Genomic DNA, 24,394 nt, shown 5'->3' with positions numbered 1-24,394 from the left:
TACTGGAAGTGGAATGGTCTATTTACCTACCGTAAAAATGTCAGTTGAAAGCCCAGTCTCGGACAGCCGCCTGTCCCTTTTTTAATAGCCGGGCAACAGCAGGTATTTCAAATAAACGCCTGGTAAATTAATTTAAGAGGATGGCATTCATTTTTTACATTGTTTAATGGTTGATTTGTTGCATTACATAATTCACTAGTGACTCCAAGAAATGATTGCAATCATCTGTTTTTATTGCCAGTAAAAACTGCTAGGCATTGGCTGCTAGAGCTAGCTAGCTAACAGCCGCTGCTAGCTAGCTAACAGCCGCTGCTAGCTAGCTAACAGCCGCTGCGAGCTAGCTTGCAGGCAAACACAAAAACAGTCAACAACTTCGGAGCACAGACCCCCAGAAATTGGCTGATCGCCCTCTAGTGGCAAAAGTAAGAACTGCAGAACATGCACAGTCAACGAGGATAATCATTATTATTTTTCTCAAAATAGAGGCATACTAAAGACAAGAGAATGTGACACTGTGTCTAGATGATAACACATTAGTGCAGGAAATGTATTAAAAATGCAGGATTTAACAATAAATTATTAAGGAAATTAGAAGCCTGTCTCTAAGTTCCAGTTGTGTCCAGTGATTTAATTAAATAGACTCCTAGCCTATTAATATAAGTTTGATGGTAACAAATAATGAGTACTGTTTTTGTTGCAGTACTCTCTGTGTAACGAGGAACTGATTGAGCTGTCCAACTCTGGAGCCAGCGGATCTCTGTTCTACGTCTCCAGCGATGACGAGTTCATCATTAAGACTGTGCAGCACAAAGAGGCTGAGTTCTTACAGAAACTATTGCCTGGCTACTTCATGGTAAGAGAGTGAGTGTGGGTACGCCTGTGCATGCTATAGTGTGTGTGTCTGTGTGATGATCCATTGTGTACCCTATGTTTTGTCCTTTGAGTTACCAAGTTGACCTAGTAGTTGCTGCACAATTCAATCTTTGTCCTGAATGTTTCCTGATTTATTGCGTGTGTTGTATTCTATACTATGAGTGGATTTGATTGACATAGTTGGATCCCAATCCTTTCCCCTCCACTCGCTCTCTAGAACCTGAACCAGAACAAGCGAACCTTGCTGCCAAAGTTCTACGGTCTCTACTGCATTCAGGCAGGGGGAAAGAACATCCGCATTGTTGTCATGAACAACCTGCTCCCGCGCGCCGTGCGCATGCACCTCAAGTACGACATGAAGGGCTCCACCTATAAGAGACGAGCCTCGGCCAAGGAGCGAGAAAGGGCTGTGCCCACGTTCAAGGATCTGGACTTCATCCAGGACCTTCCCGATGGTCTTCTGTTGGAACCAGACAATTACAACGCCCTCAGCAAGACCATCCAGAGAGACTGCCTGGTGAGAGGGAGGGAGAATGGGTCTGTAGAGGTGTTTGTGGGTGGTGGTGTATATTTTAGGGCCGAGACAATACCAGTATTGTGATTAGAGGTCAACCGATTATGTTTTTCCAATACCGATTATTGGAGGACCCCAAAAAGCCGATACCGATTAATCAGCTGGTTTTATTTTAATTTTATTTCATATATATATATATTTGTAATAATGACAATTACAACAATACTGAATGAACAATGAACACTTATTTTAACTTAATATAATACATGAATAAAATCTATTTTGTCTCAAATAAATAATGAAACATGCTCAATTTGGTTTAAATAATGCAAAAACACAGTGTTGGAGAAGAAAGTAAAAGTGCAATATGTGCCATGTAAAAAAGCTAACGGTTAAGTTCCTTGCTCCAGAACATGAGAACATATGAAAGCTGGTGGTTCAATATTCCCAGTTCTTCAATATTTGGGGTTAAGAAGTTTTAGGTTGTAGTTATTATAGGAATTATGACGCGTCGACTCTCTATACTCTCTATACCATTTGTATTTCATATACCTTTAACTTTTGGATGTTCTAATAGTATTGCCAGCCTAATCTCAGGAGTTGATAGACTGGAAGTCATAAACAGTGTGTGAATCAAGCATTGCTAAGGGCTGCTGGCAAATACAGTAAAGTTTGAATGAATGCTTACGAGCCTGCTGCCGCCTACCACCGCTCAGTCAGACTGCTGTGTCAAATATCAAATCGTAGACTTAATTATAATAAACACAGAAATACGAGCCTTAGGGCATTAATATGGGCAAATCCGGAAACTATGATTTCGAAACCAAAATGTTTATTCTTTCAGTGAAATACGGAACTGTTCCGTATTTTATTGAACGGGTGGCAACCCTAAGTCTAAATATTTGTTACATTGCACAACCTTCAATGTTATGTCATAATTGTAAAATTCTGGCAAATTAGCTCGCAACGAGCCAGGCGGCCCAAACTGCTGCATATACCCTGACTGTGCAATGAACGCAAGAGAAGTGAAACAATTTCCCTAGTTAATATTGCCTGCTAACATGAATTTCTTTTAACTAAATATTCAGGTTTAAAAAAATATATAATTCTATGTATTGATTTTAATAAAGGCATTGATGTTTATGGTTTAGGTACAATCGTGCAACGACTGTGCTTTTTTCGCGAATGCTCTTTTGTTAAATCATCCCTCGTTTGGCGCGGTAGGCTGTAATTCAATGATAAATTAATAGGCACCGCATTGATTATATGCAACGCAGGACAAGCTAGTTAACCTAGTAATATCATCAACCATGTGTAGTTAACTAGCGATTATGTTAAGATTGTTTTTTATAAGATAAGTTTAATGCTAGCTAGCAACTAGCTCCTTGCTGCACTCGCGTAACAGGTGGTCAGCCTGCCACGCAGTTTCCTCATGGAATACAATATATTCGGCGTCCAAAAATGCCGATTACCAATTTGTTATGAAAACAACTTGAAATCGGCCCTAATTAATCGGCCATGCCGATTAATCGATCAACCTCTAATTCTGATACTTGTTAGTATCGTGGCAAGGAAACGAAACACAAAGTGTATTTAACCTCAAACTCTGACGCCGTCTCGTGGCATTTTCTAAACAACGTTTAATATTGTATACTACGCTAAGTATATTTTGGTTTCAAAATGTAAGTCGATTTCCTAAAAGACAAGAACTGTAGCTTTCATGGGGGGTTAACAGGCAAAACAACTGTTTAACCACTCAGCGTTTAACGGGTTCACTTTTTTAGGAAAACTAATCCAATTGTATTTGTCACATGCGCCGAATACAACAGTGCAGTAAAAAATATTTGGTATAAAATAATCTGAAGAAACAAAAAAAAATGACACAAAAAATCAATACGAGGCTATATACAGGTGGAACCGGTACCGAGTCAATGTGTGGAGGTACAGGTTATAGTCGAAGTAATTGAGGTAATAATATGTACAGTACCAGTCAAACGTTTGGACACACCTACTCATTCAAGGGTTTTTCTTTATTTTTACTATTTTCTACATTGTAGAAACTATGAAATGACACAAATGGAGTCATATAGTAACCAAAAAGGTGCTAAACAAATCAAAATATGAGTTTCTTCAAAGTTGCCACCCTTTGCCTTGATGACAGCTTTGCACAATCTTGGTATTCTCTCAACGAGCTTCACCTGGAATACTTTTCCAACCATCTTGAAGGAGTTCCCACATATGCGGAAAAAGCCTTGAATGAGTAAGTGTATCCAGACTTTTGACTGGTGCTATAGGCAGGGGTGAAGTGACTATCCATAGATAATAAACAGCGAGTAGCAACAGTGTTAAAAAAAAGGGGGGGTCAATGAAAATAGTCTGGGGAACCATTTGATGAACTATTTAGCAGCCAAATTGGCTTGGGGGTAAGAGCCTTTTGGACCTAGACTTGGAGCACCGGTACCATTTGCCGTGCGGTAGCACTTGGGTGACTGGAGTCTGACAATTTTTAGGGTCCTGGGTGGCAGGAAGCTTGACCCCAGTGATTTACTGCGCCATACGCACTACCCTCTGTAGCGCCTTGCGGCCGGATGCCGAGCAGTTTCCATACCAAGCGGTGATGCACCCATCAGGATGCTCTCGATGGTGCAGCTGTAGAACCTTTTGAGGATCTGGGGACCCATGCCAAATCTTTTCAGTCTCCTGCGGGGAATAGGTTTTGTCATGCCCTCTTCACGACTTTCTTGTTGTGTTTGGACCATGATAGTTTGTTAGTGATGTGGACACCAAGGAACTTGAAATCGCTCAACCCGTTCCACTACAGCCCTGTCGAATGGGGGGTGTGCTCAGCCCTCCTTTTCCTGTAGTCCACAATCCGTTCCTTTTGTCTTGCTCACATTGAGGGTGAAGTTGTTGTCCTGAATCCACACTGCCAGGTCTCTGACCCCCTCCCTATAGGCTGTCTTATCGTTGTCGGTGACCAGGCCTACTACCCTTGTCGTCAACAAACTTAATGATGATATTGGAGTCATGCTTGGCTACACAGTCGTGGGTGAACAGGGAGTACAGGAGGGGTCTAAGCATGCACCCCTGAAGGGCCCCTGTGTTGAGGATCAGCGTGACAGATGATGTTGCATAACCTTACCACCTGGGTGTGGCCCTCAGGAAGTCCAGGATCCTGTTGCACAGGGAGGTGTTTAGTCCCCTCAGGGTCCTTAGCTTAGTGATGAGCTTTGAGGGCACCATGGTGTTGAACACTGAGTCAACAAACAGCATGCTCACGTAGGTGTTCCTTTTGTCCAGGTGTGAAAGGTCAGTGTGGAGTGCAATAGAGATTGCATCATTTGTTGGGATGGTATTTGAATTGTAGTGGGTGTAGGGTTTCTGGGATTATGGTGTTGATGTGAGCCATGACCAGCCTTTCAAAGCAGTTCATGGTACATACATGAGTGCTACAGGTCGGTAGTCATTTAGGTATGTTACCTTGGCATTCTTGGGCACAGGGACTATGCTGGTTTGCTTGAAACATGTAGGTATTACTGACTCGGTCAGGGACAGGTTGAGAATGTCCATGAAGACATTTGCCAGTTGATTAGCACATGCTCTGAGTACGAGTCCTGATAATCAGTCTGTCCCTGCGTCCTTGTGAATGTTGACCTGTTTAAAGGTCTTATTCACATCGGCTACGGAGAGTGTGATCACAGTTGTCTGGAACAGCTCTCATGCTCTCATGTATAGTTCAGTGTTGCTTGCCTTGAATGAAGCAAGCATAGAAGGTATTTAGCTCGTCTGGTAGGCTCGCGTCACTGGGCAGCCCCCGGCTGGGTTTCCCTTTGTAATCTGTAGTAGTTTGCAAGCCCTGCCGCATCCGACAAGTGTCAGAGCCGGTGTAGTAGAATTTAATCTTAGTCCTGTATTGACACTATGCCTGTTTGATGGTTCGTCGGAGGGCATAGTGGGATTTCTTATAGGCTTCTGGATTAGTGTCCCGCTCCTTGAAAGTGGCAGCTCTAGCCTTTAACTCAGTGCAGATGTTGCACTGTTAATCCATAGTTTCTGGTTGGGATACGGTCACTGTGGGGACGACGTCGTCGATGCTCTTATTGATGAAGTGATAAAAAAAAAATATTTATATATATATATATATGTGTGTCTAGTTAAATAATTAAAATATATAAGTCAGTTAAGAAAAATTCTTATTTCCAATGACGGCCAAACCCGGACGACGCTGGGCCAATCGACTCCCAATCACGGTCGGATGTGATGCAGCCTCTTGCACTGAGATGCAGTGTCTTAGACCACTGCGCCACTTGGGAACCCAATGGTATACTTAAGGTCATCGTGTGAATCCCGGAACATATTCCAGTTTGTGCTAGCAAAACAGTACTGTTGCATAGCATCTGCGTCATCTGACCACTTCTGTTTTGTGCGAATCACTAGTACCTCTTGCTTTAGTTTTTGCTTGTAAACAGGAATCGGGAGGATATAACTATGGTCAGATTTGTCAAATAGAGAGCGTGGGATAGCTTTGTAAGCGTCTCCGTGTGTGGTGTAAAGGTGGTCTAGAGTAAAAAATAAAAAGTTATCTAGTTGCACATCTCAGAGTAGGAGTGTAGTTCTAGAATGGAGTCCCCTTTGTCCATGTAATCTTATTCCTTTTAATCTAAAATGCTAACTTGATCCTAAATTGGTACTCAAAATTCTTCTGAGTACTGACTAGGGCTGTGGCGGTCATGACATTTTGTCAGACGTTTACTGTCATGCAAATGCCTGCTGGTCTCACGGTAATTGACCATTAATGAACATAAACATGTTTACCATCTCCAGGGCTGCCGGTATACAAGCCTCTGATGCACGCCTTTGGAATATCTACATTTTAAAAAGTTGAATAAACCCATTTTAATATATAACCATCACATTATTTATTTTAGGCAGGTCTAAAGAAACATGAGGAAAAAAATGTAAAAATGTATTTCAGAAGAACCAAATATCAGTCATTTTACTGTATGTTATCAGACTATGTGCCATGCCATAGGCTGTAGGCTAGTTAATTTAGCAGACAAGATATGCTTAAGTCCTGTGGCATTATTTTATTGTAAGAATAATATAATTGAACGTAGCTGAATAAAATATTTTTTCCATTCCAGAGTGAGTGGCTATGTTGAGTGTAAAATGTATCATTTGAAACCGGTCCTATACACTAGATTTAGTTATTTGGCAAATGTAGTTGTGAATGATACAATCCTTAGAATGTCTTAGAGATCAAAACAGATATGGGCTGCATGATGCGACTACAGGCTATTGACTATTTGAAAAGTCACAAAAGCTTGCACTCTGTTCCTTGCTGCAGGCTGCACACTCTCTCAAATGATCATATTTTCACTAATCAGACTATTCTCAATTGAATCTTGTCTTTAACTAATATGAAAAATGTGTTTTGATTTAGAATGTCCCTTTATGAAATGGGTAAGAACAAGTGCAGGGGGAAAAATACATGTAATCTGTATGCACTCGAATACCAAGTGGAGGCCACTCGGTTTTATAGCAGAGCAGCTGAGAAATAAGTATAATAGCAGCTTGGATCCTCCTGTTTTTAGTGGCAGCCATCAAAACTCTGCTTTCACACGGGATTGCATTGAGAAATGTCTGGCCTTATAAGAACACTTATTTCACTTTACGCATTAACCACTGTGCTTGAGGAGCACGCAGCCTTCCTTTGCGCAACAGGTGATATTCCGCCCAAACTGTATGCCACGGGCTTTCTAACCATGTTCTTGCAGCTATCCAATGCTTAATGGTGAAATCTGTTTGGGAACATCGATTGTGACATGTTTTCACAATGAAACATATTTCAACTGACAGCCTCTATCTCTGCGCGCTCGAGAAAGGAATGAAGGAGACGGAAATGGTATGGTGGTGAGATATTCTGTAGCTAAAGGTATTGGGGTGGCAGCGTAGCCTAGTCGTTAGAGCGTTGGACTAGTAACCGAAAGGTTGCCAGATCAAATCCCCGAGCTGACAAGGTACAAACCTGTCGTTTTGCCCCTGAACAAGGCAGTTAGGAACCCACTGTTCCTAGGCCGTCATTGAAAATAATAATTTGTTCTTAACTGACTTACCTAGTTAAATAAAGGTAAAATAAAATTGTCAGGCTGATAGTTATGAAAATATAAAAGCCATATTATTCAAAATCAAATTCACTAATTGTAAGCCGCCCTGCACAGCATTGCCATAGTTCCTATACGTTCTCTCTGACTCATGGACAGAAAGTTTGTAGCGTAGCATGAGGTAACCAGTCCATCCAGTATGCATAAATATTTGGCAGCGATTACAGCCTCAAGTCTTCTTGGTTATGACGCTACACGCTTGGCACACCTGTATTTGGGGAGTTTCTCCCATTTATTTTGTGCAGAACCTCTCAAGCTCTGTCAGGTTGGATGGAGAGCGTTGCTTCACAGCTATTCTTGCCATAGATGTTCGATAGGGTTGAAGTCCGGGCTCTGGCTGGGCCACTCAAGGACATTCAAGAGACTTGTCCTGAAGTCACTCCTTTGTCTGAGCTGTGTGCTTAGGGTCGTTGTCCTGTTGGAGGGTGAACGTTCGTCCCAGTCTGAGGTCCTGAGCGCTATGGAGCAGATTTTCATCAAGGATCATTCATTCATTTCTCTTTTCCGCTATCCTGACTAGTCTCCATGTACCCTTTTCCTCTATCCTGACTAGTCTCCCTAGTCCCGTCTCTGTAACACATACCCACAGCATGATGCTGCCACCACCATGCTTCACAGTAGGGATGGTGCCTGGTTTCATCAAGATGTGACGCTTGGCATTCAGTCCAAATAGTTCAATCTTGGTTTCATCAGACCAGAGAATCTTGTTTCTCATGTTCTGAGAGTCCTTTAGGTGCCTTTTGGCAAACTCCAAGCGGGCTGTCATGTACCTTTTTACTGAGGAGTGGCTTCTGTCTGCCACGCTACCATAACTGCCAGATTGGTGGTGTGCTGCAACGGTTGTCCTTCTGGAATGTTCTCCCATCTCCACAGATGAACTCTGGAGCTCTGTCACCTCACTGACCAAGGCCTTTCTCCACCGATTGCTCAATTTTGCCGGGCGGCCAGCTCTAGGAAGAGTCTTGGTGGTTCCAAACTTCATCCATTTAAGAATAATGGAGGCCGCTGTGTTCTTGGGGACCTTCAATGCTGCAGACCTTTTTTGGTACCCTTCCCCAGATCTGTGCCTCGACACAATCCTGTCTCAGAGATCTACAGACAATTCCTTCAACCTCATGGCTTGGTTCTTGTTCTGACATGCACTGTCAACTGTGGGACCTTATATAGACAGGAGTGTGCCTTTCCAAATCTTGTCAATTGAATTTACCACAAGTGGACTCCAATCAAGTTGTAGAAAGATCAAGAATGATTAATGGAAACAGGAGCTCAATTTCGAGTCTCATAGCAAAGGGTCTGAATACTTGTGTAAATAAGGTACCTTTTTTAAAAATGTGTAATACATTTGCAAAAATTGTCAACTCGTTTTTGCATTGTCATTATGGGGTATAGTGTGTAGATTAAGGGGGGATAAGGCTGTAACGTAACAATGTGGAAAAAGGGAAGGGGTCTGATTTACTTTCCGAATGCACTGTATAAGCTCTAATATGGGTGTTCTACATGCAACGTCTTAAATGCTTTGAATTAATCATCACCTTAGAAAGCACTGTCCATTTCGTTGTTTGGCTCTGAAACAACACCCACAACCATGTTTTCCACTCAGTTTCAACCTGTTGTTGAGCTTCTTTCTTCAAATTGATCATGGTGAGGTAATGAATGAAATGTAGCCTAACAGTGAGTTTTAAAAGCATGATACTGTTTTGATGTGATTTTCATTTGCATTGATCTCAGTGGTTAGAGGAACAATCGAGCACTGAGTACCAGGCCATCAGCGGCCTGTTGGTAGTTAGTGAGTTGGGTACTACCAACTCATGTCCAGAGTGCATAAGAGGAGATCACCGTGACACGGAATTTGACTGCGGTCATGACTGCCAGTGTGGTGGTAATACGGTCACCGCAACAGCCCTAGTCCTGACTCCTTTATCCCATGTAGCTGCTACAGAGCTTTAAGATCATGGACTACAGCATGCTGGTGGGGATCCACAACCTGGAGCAGGCGGCCCGGGAGCGGGCTGGAGAGGAGGTGGCCGACCAGAGGCCCCCACCGTCTCAGGGCCAAAAGTCCCTCTACTGCACTGCCATAGAGGCCATCCAAGGAGAGGCGCACGGCAAGGGAGCAGTGGACACTGAGGACAAGTGAGTATTATGCGTTCTCTTTTGTTTCAGGAGCATAAACAAGGCCAGTGATTGGTTACCTTGTATCTCCGCTACAGATCTCAATTTGATCATTAGACACGTTACGTCTGCATATCTGAAGTAATAGGATATGCATTGTAGGCTGATGATGATGATATGTTCATGTTTGTTAGTGTATTCATGTATTCTCTATGTCCTTGTAGCATGGGAGGTATTCCAGCACGCAATTCCAAGGGCAAGAGGATGCTGGTGTACATTGGTATAATCGACATTCTGCAGTCCTACAGGTAACGAACTACTGCTCTTATTGTACGTAGTGGTATATTAATAATTTTGTCTGCATTTGTGTCTGTCTGAAGTATGTGTGAAACTATGAATACAATTAGGCTGTCCCTCCAGGAATTTGCAATTCTGCAATCGCAAGAGTTTTCGCAAAATCCACAATTCTCTGCATTTTATTCGAGGACTTGCAAATTTGACCAATCACTGCACTATTACCGAATAAAACGGTCAACTTATATAACTGTCCGATCACCGCACCACAAAGAGGGCTCTCAGTTTTAACCAATAGCCACACTTTTACATCATAAAATGGTTCTATCAAACAACACGTTAAATGTTTTCCCCCGTCAGCCCATTTGTGACAAATTGGACAAAATCATTGCAAATTGCCTAGCTGAATATCTGAATTGCCTCTGCAAAATGAATAATTTTGGCCCACAACTATCGCCAAAAAACGCTGCAGAGTCCTGGAGGAATTGATTAGGTTGATAGCACGGTTGGTCAATTCAATTTCAGTAAATTCAGCAAGTATACTGATTCCAGTTCTCTTAAATGTTTTTCAATTGGGAAGAATTGGAATTTGGTTTTACTTCCTGTATTGACTGGAATTAAATTGCAAGTGACTCCAACCCTGGTCTATAGTAAGCAACCCATGTCTTGTGTTTGGTCAGGTTTGTGAAGAAGATCGAGCACTCCTGGAAAGCTCTGGTCCATGATGGGGTAAGAGTTCAGACACACTATCCTCTGTGGTGACCTTTTTCATAAGCTATCTGGTATTTTAAAACCCTCTTTCTTCCAGGATACAGTGTCAGTGCACAGACCAGGTTTCTACGCTGACCGCTTTCAGAAATTCATGTGCAACACAGTCTTCAAGAAGATTCCATGTAAGCGCTTGAGTGTTACTCTACAAAACCTCTACACAATGGCTGCGTCCTGATTCAATACCCTTCTCTAGAAGTGTGCACTCCCCGTCATGTATTGATAAGGAATGAACTATTGTGTGGATTACGGTGGAAACTCCTTCCAGCCATGCTTGCCCCATTATGCATTTAAAAGCATTGTATTGGTGCGTGAGCGAGTGCACACTTGTTGAGAAGGGTAGAGAATCGGAACTCAGCCAGAGTAGCAGTCCTCTCACCACTCCTTCCTCTCCATTTCCCCTCCAGTGAAGACATCCCCGTCAAAGAAGAACCGAGTGGGGACCCAGGGAGGCTTACGGAGGGCCAACACTGCAAGCTCCAGACCCTTTCCATTCCCCCAGCCCAGCAGTAGCAGCAGCCTAGGAGTCCCACACTCCCAAAGTACAGAGACTGAGGGAGTCAGCAGTGAGCAATGGGAGGAGGAAGGGAGGGAGGGTTTTGGAAGAACTTTAATGTGATTTTATAAATTTATTAAGGATATAGTTGTCATTGGAAGTTGCAGTTGAGAGCACGTATTAGTGGTTGACACCTTTTACAAAACAAATTATTAATGTGTTGTCCCTCCTCCCAGTGGTGCAGTCAGGATGCCCTGACATACCACCAAATACACCCACACATGATGTTGTCACCAGTAACTCTGTTGAAACAACCCTCTTCAATTCCTTGTTGGGAAGCTCGAAGCTCGCTACCACAGCTCCCTCTGTCAGGTTTGTTTGTGTCTTTCGCCAAGCTGTCTTGTTATACTGTTGTATTGAGTAATTTCCCATGGTCTCATCACTGCATCACATCTGTGTCATGTTTATATGGTTGAATCATGTGTTTATTAATCTGTCCTCTCACAGATCTGTGGGAGAGGAGGTCCATGAGGCAGCCAGTACAGAGGACACTAGCACCCCCAAAAGGTAAAGAAGGAAATGCATTCCCAGACCTTTCCACTATAAGGTATATGCTCTACACACAAACAAATTATATCTCTTGTCCTCAGTTTTGAAGCAGTGACCTCAGTGTCGTCAGTTGATGAGTGCATCGGTGGATGTGACGTCATCTCACTCAGTGACATAGTTCCTCAGACAAGCAGCTGTTATGTAAGTATGCGATACGTTAACCGGTCAATACCTCAACCTATCAATGTCTAACAATGAAAATACTCAATACCTTAACCCTGGGGGGTCAAACTCATTCCATGGATGGCCTAGTGCAGTGGTCACCAACCTATTCTGAGACAAGATCACTTTCGCAGTCAAAAAGCAAGCTGAGATCTACTGCTCAGATTTTTTATATTTTTTTTACATTAACCTCACACAAACAGTTTTGTAGGAATGAGGTTTGGGCAGTAGGCCTAATACATTTTCACAGCATATTGGCTATGTGATTGGCCTGCCAATATTGTTAATCAGACCATATTTCAAAACTGGAGCATTGATAAGAAAATAGATCAGTTGGTTTAGCACTTGTGAGGCACTGTGGAGCATGAATTGAAGTTAGTTTTTTAAATTTTACTGGACTGATGGTACCTGCATCTGATGGTCAATGAGGTCAAATCACGACGTCAGTGATCTTCAGGTCAAAAATTGGAGCTCTAGAAAGATGCCAGAGTTTGACTTGGAATTCCGAGCTGGATGACTGTTCAAAACAACTCGAGTCGCACCGCATCTGACTCATGCACAAATTCATGTTGTTCCTATGACCAGAGAAAGTGAAATGTTCCTTAATACAGCAGCGCTTTGCTGTATTCGTTGACAGTCTCTGGTAATGGTTTTAAAAGTTATTAAATTTAACGTAGGCTAGTAGCCTATTAAACTTGGCTGTGGCCAGGGTCATGGAAGCTCTGTAGCCACGGTGACTTGAACTATCTGATTGGGCAGCGCAGTAGGTGCACTCGATTTTCCAGGTAGGTGGAGTTTGTCTCATGGGAACACCCTGCTTACCCGGTGCGCAGGACTTTTGAATCAAGTGCACCTACCGGCATGATGGCTTTGGAAGCTTCTGATAGGCTAAAATCAGACAGATGAGCCAGATTTTTCTTTTTGATTTTCCCATTATGTCAAGCAAAGACGCACTGAGTTTGAAGGTACAGGATGGCAGGAACAACTGCCCGAGTTACACCATGAATGCACAATCCCTCCACAATCCCAGTGCTCAAGACTGTCCACAACAGGCTGAGAGAGGCTGGACTGAGGGCTTGAAGGCCTGTTGTAAGGCAGGTCCTCACCAGACATCACCGGCAACTACGTCGCCTATGGTCACAAACCCACCGTCGCTAGACCAGACAGGACTGGCAAAAAGTGATCTTCACTGACGAGTCGCGAGTTTGTCTCACCAGAGGGGATGGTCAGATTCGTGTTTATTGTCGAAGGAATGAGCTATACACTGAGGCCTGTACTCTGGAGCAGGATTGATTTTGGAGGTGGAGAGTCCGTCATGGTCTGGGGCAGTGTGTCACAGCATCATCAGACGGAGCTTGTTGTCATTGCAGGCAATCTCAATGCTGTGCGTTACAGGGAAGACTACCTCCTCCTCATGTGGTACCATTCCTGCAGGCTCATCCTGACATGACAATGCCACCAGCCATACTGCTCGTTCTGTGTGTGATTTTCTGCAAGACAGGAATGTCAGTGTTCTGCCATGGCCAGCGAAGAGCCCGGATCTCAATCCCATTGAGCACGTCTGGGACCTCGGAGGGTGAGGGCTAGGGTCATTCCCCCCAGAAATGTCCGGGAACTTGCAGGTGCCTTGGTGGAAGAGTGAGGTAACATCTCACAGCAAGAACTGGCAAATCTGGTGCAGTCCATGAGTAGAAGATGCACTGCAGTACTTAATGCAGCTGATGGCCACACCAGATACTGACTGTTACTTTTGATTTTGGCATCCCCATTTCTGTTATTCCACTTCTGTTAGTCATATGTCTGTGGAACTTGTTCAGTTTATGTCTCAGTTGTTGAATCTTATGTTCATACAAATATTTACACATGTTAAGTTTGCTGAAACAAAATGCAGTTGACAGTGAGAGGATGTTTATTTTTTTGCTGAGTTTATTACGTGTGTGTGTGTGTGTGTGTGTGTGTGTGTGTGTGTGTGTGTGTGTGTGTGTGTGTGTGTGTAAACTCACATTTTTCCCTAAAAATAAGTTGAACAAAGTATTTGGTCTCCACAATTCTTTATTTCACTGTTAATAGTACAGAACCTTTTTGTTTTTGATTCAGAACTTAATATATCCATTTATTAAATCTGTAAATAAATAGAAATGGCATTGACAATATTGACATCCTAGACTTAATATTTGGTAGCACAGCCTTTGGTCAAAATAACTGCGATCAAGTGCTTCCTATAACCATTGATGAGCTTCCTTGCACCTCTGTACTAGTAATTTGGCCCACTCCTCTTGTGCAAACTGCTCCAGTTCTCCCAGATTAGAAGGGTGCCTTCTCCTATCTGCTGTTTTCAGATCTCTCCACAAGTTTTCAATGGGATTTAGATCTGGACTCATTGCTGGCCACTTCAGAACAGTCCAGCGTTTTGTCTTGAATGATTCCTGGATGCTTTTTGAAGTGTGTTTGGGGTCATTGTCCTGCTGGAAGACCCTTCGACGGAGACCCAGCTTGCGCTCCAAAATACCTTGGTATTTACCTGATTTCATGATGCCATGCACGTTCAAGGCACCCAGTGCCAGAGGCAGCAAAGCAACCCCTAAACATCACTGAACCTGCTCCATGCTTGATTTTCTTTGAAAGCTTAATTTTGTGTTCTGTAAACATGTGCTTACCAAAAATCTCAAATTTGGTCTCATCTGTTCTCCCAGAAGGATTTTGGCATGTTCAGGTGTGTTTTTGCAAATTGGAGTTGGGCTTTGTCTTTCTCTCAGCAGTGGAGTCCTCCTGGGTCTCCATATAACCCCCTTTCATTGAGTTGGCGACGGATGGTGCGAGTTGAAACTGTCATACCTTGTGTCTGAAGGTCAGCTTGAATCTGTGTGGCAGTTTGAGAGGTGCTTTTGTTACGCCCCTGAAAACAGGGGAGAAATAATCACGAGAGTGATACGGTGTTGTATTCTCAATTCAACGTTTAGTGTAATAATTTCACAAAAGTAACACATTACAAAACAACAGAAAACCCATTATACAACTAACACAGCAAAATATCTTATTGACAACGTACATGTTCATTCACAATCGACATAAAATGGCAGCTACTCTCAGTACGATGCTATTCTTCATTTCAACCGAGCAGGGCTAATATTACTCTCTTCAAACTTAACTCTAACTTCCTCAAGACGTTACTAAGACACACCTTAAACACTCTTGACATGTTAGCGAGTTATTACATTTAAATTACAATTTTTATCATCAATAAAGTACCTGAAAACAGGAGAAATAATCACGAGAGTGATACGGTGTTGTATTCTCAATTCAACATTTAGTGTAATGAGAAAAGACCGCGATTTCCCCCAGGAATATGGGTGGAGACCAGAGCAATCGATCTCCGGCTCATAGATTAATTAAGAGCATTTCGTAGATCACAGATTAACACTTTTAGGCACCACAAAATAAAGTAATCAATATAACGTTTACACATTACTCTCACAATTCGTACCCTTTGACAGATTTGAACTTTAACACAATTTATATGAATGTTATCAAATCAAATCAAATCAAATTTTATTTGTCACATACACATGGTTAGCAGATGTTAATGCGAGTGTAGCGAAATGCTTGTGCTTCTAGTTCCGACAATGCAGTAATAACGAGCAAGTAATCTAACTAACAATTCCAAAAAAAACTACTGTCATACACAGTGTAAGGGGATAAAGAATATGTACATAAGGATATATGAATGAGTGATGGTACAGAGCAGCATAGGCAAGATACAGTAGATGATATCGAGTACAGTATATACATATGAGATAAGTATGTAAACCAAGTGGCATAGTTAAAGTGGCTAGTGATACATGTATTACATAAGGATGCAGTCGATGCTATAGAGTACAGTATCAACGTATGCATATGAGATGAACAATGTAGGGTAAGTAACATTATATAAGGTAGCATTGTATAAAGTGGCTAGCGATACATTTACATCATTTCCCATCAATTCCCATGATTAAAGTGGCTGGAGTAGAGTCAGTGTCATTGACAGTGTGTTGGCAGTAGCCACTCAATGTTAGTGGTGGCTGTTTAACAGTCTGATGGCCTTGAGATAGAAGCTGTTTTTCAGTCTCTCGGTCCCAGCTTTGATGCACCTGTACTGACCTCGCCTTCTGGATGGCAGCGGGGTGAACAGGCAGTGGCTCGGGTGGTTGATGTCCTTGATGATCTTTATGGCCTTCCTGTAGCATCGGGTGGTGTAGGTGTCCTGGAGGGCAGGTAGTTTGCCCCCGGTGATGCGTTGTGCAGACCTCACTACCCTCTGGAGAGCCTTACGGTTGAGGGCGGTGCAGTTGCCATACCAGGCGGTGATACATCCCGCCAGGATGCTCTCGATTGTGCATCTGTAGAAGTTTGTGAGTGCTTTTGGTGACAAGCCGAATTTCTTCAGCCTCCTGAGGTTGAAGAGGCGCTGCTGCGCCTTCCTCACGATGCTGTCTGTGTGAGTGGACCAATTCAGTTTGTCTGTGATGTGTATGCCGAGGAACTTAAAACTTGCTACCCTCTCCACTACTGTTCCATCGATGTGGATGGGGGTGTTCCCTCTGCTGTTTCCTGAAGTCCACAATCATCTCCTTAGTTTTGTTGACGTTGAGTGTGAGGTTATTTTCCTGACACCACACTCCGAGGGCCCTCACCTCCTCCCTGTAGGCCGTCTCGTCGTTGTTGGTAATCAAGCCTACCACTGTTGTGTCGTCCGCAAACTTGATGATTGAGTTGGAGGCGTGCATGGCCACGCAGTCGTGGGTGAACAGGGAGTACAGGAGAGGGCTCAGAACGCACCCTTGTGGGGCCCCAGTGTTGAGGATCAGCGGGGAGGAGATGTTGTTGCCTACCCTCACCACCTGGGGGGGCCCGTCAGGAAGTCCAGAACCCAGTTGCACAGGGCGGGGTCGAGACCCAGGGTCTCGAGCTTGATGACGGGCTTGGAGGGTACTATGGTGTTGAATGCCGAGCTGTAGTCGATGAACAGCATTCTCACATAGGTATTCCACTTGTCCAGATGGGTTAGGGCAGTGTGGTTGAGATTGCATCGTCTGTGGACCTATTTGGGCGGTAAGCAAATTGGAGTGGGTCAAGGGTGTCAGGTAGGGTGGAGGTGATATGGTCCTTGACTAGTCTCTCAAAGCACTTCATGATGACGGATGTGAGTGCTACGGGGCGGTAGTCGTTTAGCTCAGTTACCTTAGCTTTCTTGGGAACAGGAACAATGGTGGCCCTCTTGAAGCATGTGGGAACAGCAGACTGGTATAGGGATTGATTGAATATGTCTCTATCAACTAATACTGAATGCATCTTTTTAACCTTACATGTTTTAAGATCCTCACATACTATGAACTTACTAATACTTTTTAATGTATAACAGGCTATGAATATTTCCTTTAACCTGTCACACTTTCTCCACCATTCGAACAATCCTTCACTGCAGTCTTCCATCAAGTTCCCTTGCGGCCACATCCAGGGAGGTTTGCTACAGTGGCATGTGGCTTAAACCTCTTGATAACATTACTTACGGTGGAAACAGGAACATCAAGGTCTCTGAGATTGTCCATGCTTGGCCACAATCTATTCTGACCTCCTCAGATAATTATCTGGTTTCCTTTCTTTTGTCCATGCTCATTGTGGTCCACACAGTGACACAAAACAGAAGAATGAGTCCTTTTCTCTATTGGTTGAATATGTGATTTTTACTGCAGGCACCTTCAACTCACCATAGATTAGTTCAATTCCAAAGTAAATGAGAATCACCTGCTTGTAGGTGCCAATAATATTGTTTGGGCCAATTTAGGATTTCTTTGTGGAATTGGCTAAGATTTAGTAAATTATTCAGATGTATTTATTTTTGTTCAACTACATACCAAAGACCTATGTGGATACCAAAATATGTTTTAATTTCAAAAGTTTTCTGGAAGAAATTGTGCATTATCTGAAAAAAAGTGCAAAGGGTACCAATATTTTTGGCCACGACTGTGTATATCGTGGCCAAAAGTTTTGAGAATGACACAAATATTAATTTTCACGGAGTCTGCTGCCTCAGTTTGTATGATGGCAATTTGCATATACTCCAGAATGTTTTGAAGAGTGATCAGATGAATTGCAATTAATTTCAAAGTCCCTCTTTGCCATGCAAATGAACTGAATCCCAAAATAACATTTCCACTGCAATTTCAGCCCTGCCACAAAAGGACCAGCTGACATGTCAGTGATTCTCTCGTTAACACAGGTGGAGATCACTCTGTCATGCTGATTGAGTTTGAATAACAGACTGGAAGCTTCAAAAGGAGGGTGGTGCTTGGAATCATTGTTCTTCCTCTGTCAGCCATGGTTACCTGCAAGGAGACACGTGCCGTCATCATTGCTTTGCACAAAAGGGCTTCACAGGCAAGGATATTGCTGCCAGTAAGATTGCACCTAAATCAACCATTTATCGGATCATCAAGCACTTCAAGGAGAGCGGTTCAATTGTTGTGAAGAAGGCTTCAGGGCCCCCAAGGAAGTCCAGCAAGCGCCAGGACCGTCTCCTAAAGTTGATTCAGCTGCGGGATCGGGGCACCACTTGCTCAGGAATGGCAGCAGGCAGGTGTGAGTGCATCTGCACGCACAGTGAGGCGAAGACTTTGGAGGATGGCCTGGTGTCAAGAAGGGCAGCAAAGAAGCCACTTCTCTCCAGGAAAAACATCAGGGACAGACTGATATTCTGCGAAAGGTACAGGGATTAGAATGCTGAGGACTGGGGTAAAGTCATTTTCTCTGAATCCCCTTTCCGATTGTTTGGGTCATCCAGAAAAAAGCTTGTCCGGAGAAGACAAGGTGAGCGCTACCATCACTCTTGTGTCATGCCAACAGTAAAGCATCCTGAGACCATTCATGTGTGAGGTTGCTTCTCAGCCAAGGCTCACTCACAATTTTGCCTAAGAACACAGCCATTAATAAGGAATGTTACCAACACATCCTCTGAGAGCATACATTCATAATAATAATAATAATAATAATAATAATAATAATAATACATCCACCTGACAGGGGTACAAAAACGGATGTAAACCGCATGATCATTAAACAGGTGCACCTTGCGCTGGGGACAATAAAAGGGCACTAAAATGTGCAGTTTAGTCACACAACAGTGCCACAAATGTCGCAAGTTTTGAGGGAGTGTGCAATCCAGGCTGTATCACATCCGGCCATGATTGGGAGTCCCATAGGGTGGAGCACAATTGGCCCAGAATCGTCCGGGTTTGGCCGGAGTAGGCCGTCATTGTAAATAATAATTTGTTCTTAACGGACTTGCCTAGTTAAATAAAGGTTAAATTTAAAAAATAAAATCTAACTGATTGGGCTGCAGACCCTGTGGCAGAACCAGACTCCCAGTGAGTTCAGTGGTTCCTCATGGCAGGCTAGAGCTAGCTATGGTTAAGTGGAGCAGGCATGGTGCTCTTGCAATGTACGGTGACATTGGCTGCGCTGATGGACTTTTTCCTCAATTGGTAGACGACGTGAGACAGAAAGTAACATTCTAGTACGGAACAGTTTTTCATATTCTAGTGTCGAAAAAGTACATACGTTTCGGTATACCTTGCAACACTAATGTACATGTGCTCAGGAGACAGCAAACTTACCTGGATCCAGGGCCAGCTCCACAGTTTGTTGTTCAAAAGGGCGACCAAAATGCATATTTACAAAACTAACTAAAACAAAACACTGTCAAGCTGAGAGGTGCTCGCTCTCAAGTTGGGATCCACATGATTTTGGCTGCACCTGTGGGCTTTATCAAGGCTTGACAGTTCAAATTGAACCCAGTTGCTGTTGCCCCCCTGGGAATGAAGTGTGGAAGTGGTAGTGTATAATCATGTACCTAAGACCTATCCTAATATTCCGTAACGCTCTCAATACCTCATAGGGTTGGACGATATATCAGATTCATTTAAATGTATGTTTTTGCGTAATAATCCAAATGCCTGTATTTTAGTTTTATGGCCGTTTATGTCCGCTTGTTCTCATGTCTGTCTTGTCATTCGCTCCTAATGATGAGATGCTCATGTCTCTGCCCTAACAATGGGAGTTGTTGTCCCAAAGGTGGGAAGGCAGGTGACAAGCTTACAGTGCCTTGCGAAAGTATTCGGCCCCCTTGAACTTTGCGACCTTTTGCCACATTTCAGGCTTCAAACATAAAGATATAAAACTGTATTTTTTTGTGAAGAATCAACAACAAGTGGGACACAATCATGAAGTGGAATGACATTTATTGGATATTTCAAACTTTTTTAACAAATCAAAAACTGAAAAATTGGGCGTGCAAAATTATTCAGCCCCTTTACTTTCAGTGCAGCAAACTCTCTCCAGAAGTTCAGTGAGGATCTCTGAATGATCCAATGTTGACCTAAATGACTAATGATGATAAATGCAATCCACCTGTGTGTAATCAAGTCTCCGTATAAATGCACCTGCACTGTGATAGTCTCAGAGGTCCGTTAAAAGCTCAGAGAGCATCATGAAGAACAAGGAACACACCAGGCAGGTCCGAGATACTGTTGTGAAGAAGATTAAAGCCGGATTTGGATACAAAAAGATTTCCCAAGCTTTAAACATCCCAAGGAGCACTGTGCAAGCGATAATATTGAAATGGAAGGAGTATCAGACCACTGCAAATCTACCAAGACCTGGCCGTCCCTCTAAACTTTCAGCTCATACAAGGAGAAGACTGATCATAGATGCAGCCAAGAGGCCCATGATCACTCTGGATGAACTGCAGAGATCTACAGCTGAGGTGGGAGACTCTGTCCATAGGACAACAATCAGTCGTATATTGCACAAATCTGGCCTTTATGGAAGAGTGGCAAGAAGAAAGCCATTTCTTAAAGATATCCATAAAAAGTGTTGTTTAAAGTTTGCCACAAGCCACCTGGGAGACACACCAAACATGTGGAAGAAGGTGCTCTGGTCAGATGAAACCAAAATTGAACTTTTTGGCAACAATGCAAAACGTTATGTTTGGCGTAAAAGCAACACAGCTCATCACCCTGAACACACCATCCCCACTGTCAAACATGGTGGTGGCAGCATCATGGTTTGGGCCTGCTTTTCTTCAGCAGGGACAGGGAAGATGGTTAAAATTGATGGGAAGATGGATGGAGCCAAATACAGGACCATTCTGGAAGAAGACCTGAGACTGGGACGGAGATTTGTCTTCCAACAAGACAATGATCCAAAACATAAAGCAAAATCTACAATGGAATGGTTAAAAAATAAACATATCCAGGTGTTAGAATGGCCAAGTCAAAGTCCAGACCTGAATCCAATCGAGAATCTGTGGAAAGAACTGAAAACTGCTGTTCACAAATGCTCTCCATCCAACCTCACTGAGCTCGAGCTGTTTTGCAAGGAGAAATGGGGAAAAATTTCAGTCTCTCGATGTGCAAAACTGATAGACATACTCCAAGCGATTTACAGCTGTAATCGCAGCAAAAGGTGGCGCTACAAAGTATTAACTTAAGGGGGCTGAATAATTTTGCACGCCCAATTTTTCAGTTTTTGATTTGTTAAAAAAGTTTTTGAAATATCCAATAAATGTCGTTCCACTTCATGATTGTGTCCCACTTGTTGTTGATTCTTCACAAAAAAATACAGTTTTATATCTTTATGTTTGAAGCCTGAAATGTGGCAAAAGGTCACAAAGTTCAAGGGGGCCGAATACTTTCGCAAGGCACTGTAGGTCCAAAATAAGCCCATAAAAACGCATGGTGCTAATTTTGGACAGGTTTTGGCGAGTGAAACCGCTTGCTTTGCCTCTTCCACTGTTTACACTCAGACACCAAATTTGGAACAAAAATTGTGTTTTCATAGACTTGAAAGCCAGATGGGTGATTTTTATTACAAAAAAGCAGGTTAAACTAGTTTGATCAAATTATTAGTGGGGCTTATATGTAGCCTAATTTCACGCACCCTGAAGTCATTACATTATTGCTGACTGTTTGAAATTCAGTGAATTTTACCTTTTAATTGTACAACAAAGCTTAATTTAGAGAGAAAATTTAAAGATCCCCATAAGTTTGAAAAATTATTTTTAGGCCATATCGCCCACTCCTAGCCTCAACCTCTGAAATACCTCAACCTCTCAGTACCAAACAATGAAAATACTAATCATAGATGGCACACAGGTGTTGTCTTCTGAAGGTAAGTTCCATGATTGACTGGGAAAAGGCCAAACTGGAGTTATTTTTTTGTTGTGGTTTGAAACTTATCTAATCAACCTCTTTCTTTCTTTTTTTGCAGTGAACAATTTACTGTGAAAGACTGAAATGGACTGTAATGTGAGGACAATTAGGTCAAAGCAAGTCAATGGATGGGATGAGTGTAAGATGAAAGAAACTTTTTGAAGGCCTTATGAAGGAGAAACAATGGAAGGATAATGCGACAGAGGTAAAGGAGGGAAACAGAGAAAAGAAAGACTAAGAGGACTACATTTGGAGTGCTACACACTCCAGATGCTATTATGGGGACCATACATCCAAATTCCATTGATGGGATCCTTCTTGTTTGAACTTTCCAAACCCTGCACGGGATTAGGTAGTACTGTGTCACAGTGCACCACAGTTGGTGGTGTATTAGACAAGTACATCTAAGTTGTAGTTGTTGTGCATTGCATCTCCGAACGGGTGCCTCTGTCAGGACCTGCACATCTCTGAAACTAAGACTCCTAGTATTGTTATAGTCGAGGCAATGGTAGACATGCTACATTTAAGTTGCCTTATGTGAGAAGAGGCTAAACAAGCCTTCACAACAGTGACCAAATGGCGTCAAGACTGTTTCTCCCTTTTGTGATTCATTCATCCTGCCTGTGAATTGGATTGCTGGAGATCTTCCATATTGAGCTTTCCCGTACTATACTATCATTACGTTATATTGGTATATATTATTTTATTCCAAACTGTGGCACTATGACAGAATGCCACTATTGGTGTTCAGAAGTACTGTTTTGAAGAATTTTTAATTTAAAAAAAAAATCCCTGTGACATATTTAGATGTTTGGCCTTGCTCCACAAGCTCACTGTGAATGTTACACACCCTGTATGCTGGAATGGCTAGAATGTACAGTGTTTGTTAAACCCATTAAGAAAGTATTTTAGGGCATGAAGCCAGCAGGGCCTATAGTTTCTGGTGTGTAAAGATGGGTCTTAGCTAGCGCTTCGTGGCATGAGCCAGAGGTTGGGCCAGAGGGACTGTCTGGAAACAGTGTCCCCTTATAGAACATGAATTTACTATGGAAAAGCACATAATACAAGGATCAACAAATAGTTTCTCAATGTAATTATTTTTAGGGTATGAAAGAATACTTCTAATGATCCCCTATACATTTTTCTAACTCATTCCACAACCAAAATCAATATAGAAGGATTTTACACTGTTATAATTCCTATGTATAATCCCTACCTTTTCTATAACAGGAAGCAGCCACAGCACTTCTGTAGGTGATACTTGAGGTTTCAGGTGTGGAATGTTGTCCCCTTTTTATTTTTCCATTGATCCCCCAATGACGAAGGTGTTATTTTAAACAATATGACAGGTTCGGCCATAGAGGAACACTGAACACTAATGTAAATGCGACATGCAAAGTGTTGGTCCCATGTTTCATGAGCTGAAATAAAAGATCCATATGTTCCATATGCACAAACCCTATTAGTCAGCATTTGTCCTTTGCCAAGATAATCCATCCACCTGACAGGTATTGCATATCAACAAGATGATTAAACAGCATGATCATTACACAGGTGCACCTTGTGTTGTGGACAAAATACCACTAAAATGTGAAGTTTTGTCACAATACCACAGATGTCTCAAGTTTTGAGGGAGCTTGCAATTGGCATGCTGACTGCAGGAATGTCCACCAGTGCTGTTGCCAGAGAATTGAATGTTAATTTCTCTACCATAAGCAGCCTTCATCGTTTTTGAGAATTTAGCAGTACATCCAACCGTCCACAGACCACATGTATGGCGGGTGCCGTGTTGGTGAGCGGTTTGCTGATGTCAATGTTGTAAACAGAGTGCCCCATGGTGGATTATGGTATGGGCAGGCAAAAGCTACAAACAACGAACACTTGCATTTTATCGATGGCAATTTTGAATGCACAGAGATACTGTGACGAGATCCTGGGGCCCATTGTTGTGCCATTCATCCGCTGCCATCACCTCATGTTTCAGCATGATAATGCACTGTCGCAAGGCAAATGGTGTTCACACCAGTTTTTTTTTTTATGTATCTGACCAACAGATGCATATCTTTATTCCCAGTCATGTGAAATCCATAGATCAGGGCCTAATGAATGTATTTCAATAGGAACTGTAACTCAGTAAAATTGTTAATTGTTGCTT

General features: G+C 42.6%; 1 protein-coding gene across 4 annotated transcripts in view; it reads left to right on the top strand.

Annotated features, from left to right (window-relative positions):
- LOC112266614 (phosphatidylinositol 4-phosphate 5-kinase type-1 alpha) overlaps positions 1–23,688 on the top strand; it is a 35,363-nt gene extending 11,675 nt beyond the window's left edge. For all 4 annotated transcript variants that reach the window (XM_042295767.1, XM_042295766.1, XM_042295765.1 and 1 more), the window contains 11 exons: positions 701–853; positions 1,091–1,390; positions 9,482–9,684; positions 9,888–9,971; positions 10,638–10,686; positions 10,766–10,850; positions 11,133–11,291; positions 11,458–11,593; positions 11,729–11,788; positions 11,872–11,971; positions 22,298–23,688. In XM_042295767.1, coding sequence (XP_042151701.1) covers positions 701–853; positions 1,091–1,390; positions 9,482–9,684; positions 9,888–9,971; positions 10,638–10,686; positions 10,766–10,850; positions 11,133–11,291; positions 11,458–11,593; positions 11,729–11,788; positions 11,872–11,971; positions 22,298–22,300 — 1,332 coding nt within the window. In that variant the 3' untranslated portion in view covers positions 22,301–23,688. The remainder of the gene's footprint in view (positions 1–700; positions 854–1,090; positions 1,391–9,481; positions 9,685–9,887; positions 9,972–10,637; positions 10,687–10,765; positions 10,851–11,132; positions 11,292–11,457; positions 11,594–11,728; positions 11,789–11,871; positions 11,972–22,297) is intronic.
- Positions 23,689–24,394: the final 706 nt, after the last annotated feature.

This window comes from Oncorhynchus tshawytscha, linkage group LG13, assembly GCF_018296145.1.
Source record: "Oncorhynchus tshawytscha isolate Ot180627B linkage group LG13, Otsh_v2.0, whole genome shotgun sequence".
NCBI classification, from domain to species: domain Eukaryota; kingdom Metazoa; phylum Chordata; class Actinopteri; order Salmoniformes; family Salmonidae; genus Oncorhynchus; species Oncorhynchus tshawytscha.
This window is presented reverse-complemented; position numbering and strand designations above follow the sequence as displayed.